This window comes from Mirounga leonina, unplaced genomic scaffold (genome assembly GCF_011800145.1).
Source record: "Mirounga leonina isolate KUSES-001 unplaced genomic scaffold, KU_Mleo_1.0 Mir_418, whole genome shotgun sequence".
Classification (NCBI taxonomy): domain Eukaryota; kingdom Metazoa; phylum Chordata; class Mammalia; order Carnivora; family Phocidae; genus Mirounga; species Mirounga leonina.
The window spans coordinates 107,404-116,029 of record NW_023270739.1 but is presented as its reverse complement, the minus strand read 5'-3'; the positions used below and the strand labels follow the sequence as shown (position 1 = coordinate 116,029).

Genomic DNA, 8,626 nt, shown 5'->3' with positions numbered 1-8,626 from the left:
CCCCATCCCATCTCCGTCCCATCCCCATTCCCTCCCGTCCCCGTCCCTGTCCCCGTGGGTGGGAGCTTGGCGGGACTGGCCACCTTTTGAATGACTAGCTCAGCAGTTTCTGCTCAGCAGGAAATTGGTGCCCCTGTTTCGGTCTCAGAGGAGAGAGACATCGATGACTGGGGGTGTGTGATGTCTTGTCCTGTGGTCTGTGCACCACGATGACTAAACATGTCACCACAAGGGGAGTGGGCGGGACGCCCGTCACTGGGTCAAGTCAGGGTCTCAGGCTCGGGGACTGAGGCGCTGGCCTTGCTCGCGGGCAGCCGTTTGCTCAGCGAGCGAGAACTCACGGGAGGGAACTGGCCAGAAACACCAGTTGGTTTTATTTCTGTGGTGGTCTGTGCCACCAGGAAAGGAGGCTCCGGAAAAGGAGGAAGTCTCCTTGCGGCTTTGCCTGGAAGGGGGACGAGCACGTTTGCGGGGCTGTGGCCTAGGGTCGGCTCTGGCTGGTGGGTGGGCTTCGTCGCGGGCACAGGGGTGAGGGCGGGGGGCTCTGAGAGGGGCCGGGGGAAGGAGGGCGTCTGTCTCTGCTCCGGCTGGTGCATGGAGGGCAGTTCCGGGGCCGAGGTGCCCGCCTCCACTGGGGGAAGGGCAGGGCAGGCTGGGGGGCATTGTCGGGGAGGCCCCGGTCAAGGGGACATGGCTCTTGGCCACCTGGGCCCCCATGTCTCTGACACGGCCCACGGTTGTGAGCCTGTCTGCTCAGCGCCCCCGCGGGGCTCGGGGAGGGGCTCTTTGTGTCCACACGTGTTCCCATGGGCCGGGCTGGTGGTCGCCATGTGGTAGAACCTGGCCATGGGCGGAGCTCTCGCAGGTGAGCGTCACGGGGAAGGGAGTTCGGGGGTGGCCACGTTAAGGAAAGTGTGGTTTCCTGCTGATGCTGTCGGAGGGGCCGAGGGTTTGTGGACGGAGGAGGCGTCTGGGGCTGCCTTGACCTTCAGGTGGAGCTGAGATCCACGGAGGCTGTTGGGGTGTGTGTGGGTGTTGGCCCTCAGAGGAGCTGATGGGAAAGCACCAGAACCCCCCCCAACCAGGGCTCCCAGGGGCAAGGCTGTCATAACATGAAGTGCCTCACCTCTCTTTTCCCCACGAGAGCAGCCACTGACCCCCACTGTCCTCACTGTCCCCCATGGTCTTCACTGCCCCCCACTGTCCTCACTTTTCCCTCCACCATCCCCACTGTCCCCACGTCCTCACTGTCCCCCACCATCCCCACGTCCTCACCGTCCCCCACTGCCCCCACATAAAGCAGACAGCGAGATGGAAGCCTTCTTGGCTCTCTGCACATTCACCTGAGCCCGGTCCTTGTGAGGTGGCTCACAGAGCCGGCCCCCAGGGCACCTGACCGAGCTGTGGCCACTCCCCTTGGGAGAGAAGTGGTCTCACCCCTTTATAGGGCTGTCCGCCCATGAGCACTTGGTTGACAGGTCACCGTGGAGGCTCACTCTGAGGTTCATCCACGGGCTCATCCAGTGAGTCTTGGCTGAGCACCTGCTTATGCCAGGCCCACCCCAGGAGGGTCAAACTGAGCAGAAAGGAGTCCCACGGGAGGAGGCGGAGCATCACCCTGCAGGTGTGACAGAGATGTCCACCCGGGAGGACAGAGCTTTCCCAGTGCCAGGGGGTGCCTGCCCTTTTGGAAGGGGGCCCCAGGGCCCTGCCTGTGTCAGGACAGGAGACCTGCCTCCCAGGGGGCCCAGGATCCAGCGGGAGCTGTGTCCAGGCTTGCCCTCTGGGGCCAGTATACACAGAGCTGTGCTCACAGGGCCCCACTGGGATGTCTGCCCGGGCCGGGGTGTGGCTGCTTTGTCGTGCCGTCTTCCTGCTTGCCAGAGCCCGGTGTGTAATACTCGCACAGTGAGTGTTTGCTGAGGAAGTTGTGTGCGAGCAGGTGGCCTCTCCGGGCAGCTGGGCCTCGTGTGGGGCTGAGTGGAAGGCCCTGTGGGGGCCGGGGCTCTTGGGCTGATAATATGTTAGGGCTGTGGGTCCCCCATCTCCTGAGTACCCCCTGCTGCCTCCCAGCAGATGCTGTGCATGCGAGGAGCATCACAGGCAGGGACTCTCAGGGTCAGAGTCCCCAGGAGCCCTGGCACAGGGGGGGAAGGCTGAGGCCTGAATCGTGGGGGCTGGGTGCAGATGTCCTTCAGATGCTGGCCCCTCCCCCCCCACCGGCGTCTCGCCGTCCAGCTCATGACCCGTCCTCTGCTCGGGCTGCTGGGCGTGTCACGTGAGAACCTGCCACACTGTCCTCGCTCACCCGCTGTCTGTTCCCCGTGTCTTCAGTGGCTTCTCCTGGAGCCAGGCTGGGTCCTGGGCTGCCGCAGACAGCAAAGCAAATGGGGGCTGTGGGCCTGCGTCAGCGGCACCTGCAGATGAGTGTAGACTTATAGTGGTCATTTTCCTGTAGACCCGTGTCACCTCTAGGAATCCCCTTCCAGCACCCTGAGGAGGACCCGTGCGGTCCCTGACAGGAAAGAGCAAGATCCATGAGAGAACGTGACAAGATGCTACGTTCAATTTGTGGGGAGCATCAGGGAGGTTCCTCAGGGGAAATGGTGGGGGAGGGGCATCAGCACGTGCAAAGGTCCTGGGGCAGTCAGACCGTGGGCATTTGAAGCCCTAAAAGGAGGTCCCGGTGGCAAAGATGAGGGAAGAGCAGAGGGAGAGGGACACTTGCTGAGTGGTTGGATTTCATCACAAGCCCCTGCCGACTTTGAGGCAAGACAGCAGCGGGTTCTGACTTAGGCTTTCGGAGGAACCTCTGACCGCTGTTTGGAGCCAGATTCGAGGGTGTTAGGGTGCAGTTGGGAATCAGGGTGGGAGCAGAGACCAGCAGAATGCATGGGCTTGGGTGTACTTGCAGGACATCCCAGTGCGTGGTGTGCCTGCCACAGGTCCCCTCGGCCGTGAAGGAGCCTGGCTGGCTAGCGTGAGAGGCGTGGGGCACACAGCTCCGTCCGCAGGGCTGGGGGGCCTTGGCCGGGCTTCCCGCAGCCCTTCCTGTCACCTGCCTCCCTGGCCACCCTTCCCTTGCTGCTCGGCCAGTTGGGCCCTGTTTCTGGGTCTAACTGGGCAGAGGCCACCCCCTCCTCTCAGATCGCCCCTTTACATGGCCCATTATGGACCCTGTTCTGTGCCCCAGGGGAAACATGGCCGTGGGAGGGCCACCCTGCTTCACCCCAGGACAGCGGGGTTCTCGGGGGGAAACCGTGCTGTGGGAGCCAGGAGGAACCGCTCCCTGTGGGCTTGGCATGGCATCCTCCAGGCCCCCTGTTTGGGGAGGGCCTTCTCCCGGTGAGTCTCCCGAAGAGGGGCCCCACAGGGTCAGCACGGTGCTGGAGGATGGTGGGGCGCAGGTGCCCGGAGCGGGGTGGATCCCAGCAGAGTGGGTGCACAGGAGGGCTCTGAGCACTCCAAATAGTTACTGAGCCAGTGGATGCCAGCACTCCGCAAACCTCAGTGCCTCTCACTGGTTAGTGACAAAACCCAGCGAGCCACAAACTCCCCAGGCAGGTGGTGTGGCCGGGGCTGTGCAGGCTCTCTTGAGGCAGGAGGGTCTTCTGACCTTGGGCCTCTCAGCCTCCCCGTGTGCTGTCTGGACAGGGAGACCTGCTGCTCACGCCCAGTTGTGCTGTAAGCCCGTCTGTGTCTGGGGCCTCTGGCTGCCGGACTGACCTTGGCCTGAATTTTGGGGGCTCAGGCTCAGCCCTGTGTCCCCAGGTCTGATGAGGCAGCCAGGACCAGAAAGGAAGCTGCTGGGTCCTCCCGAGCACCTCCCTGCCCCCACCCCAGAGAGAAGGTTCCCAGCCAGCAGGGCTCCCTCCAAGCCAGCTGTCCTTACTGCCCGTGTCCCTGGGAGGGTGGGCCTTTGTCTGGGTCACTTGTTCATCACAAGCGTCCCGGTGCACGAGGCTCATTAGTGGAGCAGCAGGACGCAGATCTGTCACGGGTCACCGCTGACCACGGCCCCCCAGGGCTCGACAGCCTGCTTCAGTCCCGCCCGGGCCCGGTGGGCCAGCCCCAGCAGATTCGTTTGGCGACTTTGTTTGCTAAAAAGGGGAAATGTGATCATCACCTTCCGGCAGATGCTTGTGGAGGAGCCTGGTCCACAGTCTTGGCCTTCGGCAGCCCTGCCAGTGTGGAGGGGTGTCTGTTCGGGCTGTGTTATGTTCTGTGGGGGTTCGTGGTTGGGCCGCGGCACGTGTCCAGGGCTGCTGTGGCCACATCCCCCCTGTACCTGCCTCTCCCTGCAGGGCAGTTGGGGCATCTCACCAGGTACCTGTGTCCTATTTGGACATGGGGAGCCTAGCCCAGCCCAGCCAGGCAGCCGGCTCTCTGTCCCTCACTCCTTCATGGTCCATCTGTTCCCCGTGGGTGGTGACCCCTCCAGGAGATGATAAGAGAACCTCCAGAAGTCAGGGCTGACATCCAGAAGGTGCAGGATGGGGGGCGGAGCGGAGAGGGGGTGAGCCCCGTGTTGTCATCGGGCTGTGACAAGAGTGGGTCCACTGCGTGCCCAGTTTAGAAACAAGACAGAGCCATTCCCAGTGTTACTTGGGTCCCCATCTGCAGAAGCCTTAGGCCCGAAGGAGATGCCCTAGGGTTTCCAGATGGACTCCGTTGCATTTTATCATGATACAAACGTTTGGTAATTGGGTTTGCAGAGGACTCAGCATAGTCCTTGAGAATTGAAAAAGTTGCCCGCAGCCAGCTGTCATTCCCCGAATGTTTGTGGGGTGACCAAGTGGCGGGGGCGAAGGATTTGCCTGCAAGGACAGCCAGGGTCCTGTGCTCCTGGGCGGTGCCCACTGACCAGGGTTCGCGCCTTAGGAACGGTGCGGAAGGCAGGGCCTGCTTGTGGCTACTGCGTCCCCTGGCTCAGCTGCTTGGTCGGAGCCTCGGAGCGGGCCTTGGGTCACATAAGAGCTCCGTGGGATAGTGTGTGTGTGGGCTCCGTGGTGTGGATGGGCTGCAGGGTGAGCAGGAAGGCTGGCCGGGCAGCGTGGGGACACCCAAAAAAGGCTGAAGTGGGGCAGCCTGACTGTCAGCATGGTGTCCCGGCCGAGAGCCTGGCTGGGGCCGGCCCCCTGAGCTCAGGCCCTGCTGTGGACCGGATGTCTGCGTGCCCCCAAAAGCATACGGCAGGTTAGGAGGTGGGGCCCCTGGGAGGTGATCAAGGTTAGACAGGGTCGTGAGGGTGGGGCCCCCAGGGTGGGGTGAGTGCCTTCAGGAAAAGAGGAAGGAACGCCCAAGCCGTTTCTCTCTGCCGCGTGAGGCCGTCACAAAGCGGCGTGCACCAGGCTCGGCCAGCCCCCTGACCGCAGACTTGCAGCCTCCGGAACTGGGAGGAATCAGGGTCCGCTGTTCGGGTCCCCCCAGTCCATGGTATTTTGTCCTGGCTGCACGAGTTAAGATATACCCACCTTCGTTATATGTGGTCTCGGAAACGGGAGCCCTCACCTGCGTGTAGAAGCTAACTGGTGGTCACCCCTGGGATGGACGGAGGACGGACACAGATGGAGGCGTAGGGGCCTCTGCGTGGCCTGCAGTGTGCTGTCTCTGGATCTGGGTGTCCAGTGGGCAATGCGGTGAGGCCTCCACTTAGAGCTGGGCCCCCGTTTGGGCTCCGCTCCGTGGGAGTTCTTTCCTGCTGTTGCACCAGAAACTGAGGGCCTTAAAACAGCACGTTTATTCTCTTCCAATTCCGGAGGCCAGAAGTCCAGCAGAATGAGGGTCACACGTTGGCAGGGCTTTGTCCCCGCTGGAGGATCTCGGGGAGAATCTGTTTCCTTGGCTTGTCTGGCTCCGGGAAGCCGCCCGCGATCCTGGGCTGCTGGCCCCTTCTGCTACCCTCGAGGCCAGCAGCCTGGCACCTGCAAGTCTCTCCTCTCCCCGACCTCTGACCCTCCTGCCTCGTCTGAGTTTACAAAATGGTGATTACGCTGGGCCTGGATAACCAGGAGAGCCCCCCATCTCAAGGTCCTTCGCTTGATCACGTCTGCAGGGTTGGTTTGTCCATGCAGGGGACGTAGTCCCGGGTCCCCGGAATTAGGTTGGGACCTCTTTGGGGACCATCAATATCACATATTACAGTTAAAAACCACAACTATGTGGCCCTTGGTTTCCACTCTCCTGGAGTAAACGTCAGGTCCTTCTGGCTCTGCACGTCCTGCCCCCGACCCCATCTCATCTGTGACTCCTTCCCTCAGCTCCCAGGGCCCTCCTGCCTCAGGGCCTTTGCAAGGCTGTTGCTGAGCCTGCCACCTGCTTTTCTCCTAGGAATCTGTCGCCTTGATATTTGTCCCATCCAGGTCCCCACTCGGACTGCAGGAGCTCCCTGCCTGCCCTCCCACTGTGCTCCTGGGTCATCAGCACCCGGGTGGTGGGAGCTGTCCATCTGCCCCTGGCAGGGGCTTGGCTCTGTGGCTGAGGCCTGCGGACCACACCTGGTGCGGTTGTGTGTCCGGGCGATGCCCGTTGGGTGACCGGGTGCCACCAGGATCCCTTTCTCTGGGGCATCCTGGTGGTGGCGGTGATGTGGTGAGATGCCTTTCGTGCATGTGACCTGCACCTGTTTGGTTTAGTACAGGACTCCTCACTGTGGCTTCGCCCCAGCTCTCACCCCCACCGTGTAAGAGGAGCCCCGATTAATAGTCTCCCTGCAGGTGTCCCCCCAGAGAGGAGCAAGAGAGCTGCTACGTCCCAGCAGGTGCAGACAGGGCCCTCTGTCCAAGTGCTCTGAAGACCAAGCCTGCCCTCGGCACCTCTGCCGCTGGAGGGGCAGAGCGGGTCCGAGCGCAGGTCACCTGGTGGTTCTGTCCCCTACAGAGGAGGAGCTCCGGAAGCTGAGAGAAGAAACCAACTCAGAGATGCTTCGGCAGGAGCTGGACCGGGAGCGGCAGCGGCGGATAGAGCTGGAGCAGAAGGTCCAGGAAGTGCTGAAGGCCAGGTGAGGAGGGGCCCAAGGCCCCCCGCTGCCCGCTCAGGCACTTCCTTGCCCGCCAGCCCCCCACCGGACACAGGCACCCCCTCCCGTGCCATCCCGCTGCACGCAGTTACCCCTGGGGTCGCCCACCACAAACGGTCACCCTCCTCCCTTCAGGGTCCCTCCTTCCTGGGGGGTGACAGGTGCCGTCCCAGCTTCTGGAGGGCATGACGTGGGCCCTGCTGTGGGACGGAGCTGCCCCCGTGCGTGGCCTCCTCTTGCACCCCACGCCTCTGCCCACACGAGCTGGGCCGCTGCCTCGTGGTGCTGCCGGTGAGGAGCGGGTCCTTCCCGCAGGGTATTTGTAGGTTCTGAGAGCCATGCTCTCCCTGTCCTGATAGAATCCCCAGGAGGCTCCCTGTCCGTCCACACGGCCTGCAAGCTGGTGGCCCGGCAGACGAGGCCACTGCTGGGGGACAGCCCAGCCCGAGCTGGTTCCTCTGTGCGGTGGACGAGGGCACTGTTACTTTCCAGTGTATTCTCCGGCTCAGGCTCTGAGGACAGCCACACTCCGGGCGCCTCGGTGCATGGGGTTCAGTTGGTGGAAAGGAAGTGCCTCCTTGTTCCACGGCCAGACGCTGGCTTCTTGTCAGGTCTTACCCTCAGCCCCGGGAGCTGGTGACATCTGGTTCTCTTTGGAGGAGGGCTCTTTTGTTTCCTGCTCTGGAGGCATTTTTGACGACTCCTGTGTGCTTTTGGGCAGCCTGTCCCCGCAGGCCTGTTATGGGGTTCTCTGGGACTCCGTGTGGGGGCCTTCAGTTTGGTAGGGGAGGGACGTACCCTACTTTGACATTCTGCCCCGGCTACGAGGCCAGCAGCCCTTTCCAGACACCAGCATGTGGGCCTCAACCCGCACATTACCTGATGTTGATCCTTCGCACATGGAAATCTGTGGATGTTTTCATTATGAGAAGAGGTGCAGCCGGGGACCTGACCCACGGATGCTGAGAGATCCAGGGACTGGCGCTGTCCCAGGCGTGTGGCCGGCTGTGGGTGCCTTCTCCACCCGCCAGCCACAGCCAGCCTTCCGTGGCATGTCTCAGCACCATGTCCCCCACAGAAGGCGCTCTGTCCGGTGCAGATGTGCGATTCTGTCCAGCTTTGCCCAGAGCCCTTGGCTGGAAGTGGCACGTCCCCTGTGGTGTTGAGAGGTGCTCGCCCTGAGCTGACCTCTCTCCGTGTAGGGCCCACGGCTTCTGCTTCTCACCCTCCTGCCCAGCCCGGCCTCCTCACTCCAAAGCCCCTTCCAGTTCTGAGGACTCAGAGGGACCAGCTGGGTGGTCACAGTAAAGGAACAGCAGGCCAGGACCGAGGAAGCTGAAGGTCCTGGGGCACACTGTGGGGCTGGTCCCCTGCTGTATGTGGGGTGGGGTTTAGGAACCTTCTCGAAATGGAGACCTGCAGGGGAAAGTACAGGGAGAAGCAGGTTCCATGCAAATGACGACCTCTTCCTTTGTCACCTTGATGTCTGTTTGGGGTGGCCGTGGGCCGTCCCCGGTGGGTGAGCATATGGAGGGGGACCCCTTTCACACACACATATGCACACACACCCCAAGCTGCAGGTGAGCTGCAGAATTGAAACGTGATAAT

At 62.4% G+C, this 8,626-nt stretch overlaps 1 protein-coding gene across 2 annotated transcripts in view; it reads left to right on the top strand.

Moving 5' to 3' along the window:
• The window catches only part of GRAMD4 (GRAM domain containing 4), a 467,167-nt gene that overhangs the window by 440,250 nt on the left and 18,291 nt on the right, over positions 1–8,626 (top strand). For both annotated transcript variants that reach the window (XM_034987294.1, XM_034987295.1), the window contains one exon: positions 6,880–7,000. In XM_034987294.1, the coding sequence (XP_034843185.1) occupies positions 6,880–7,000 (121 nt within the window). The remainder of the gene's footprint in view (positions 1–6,879; positions 7,001–8,626) is intronic.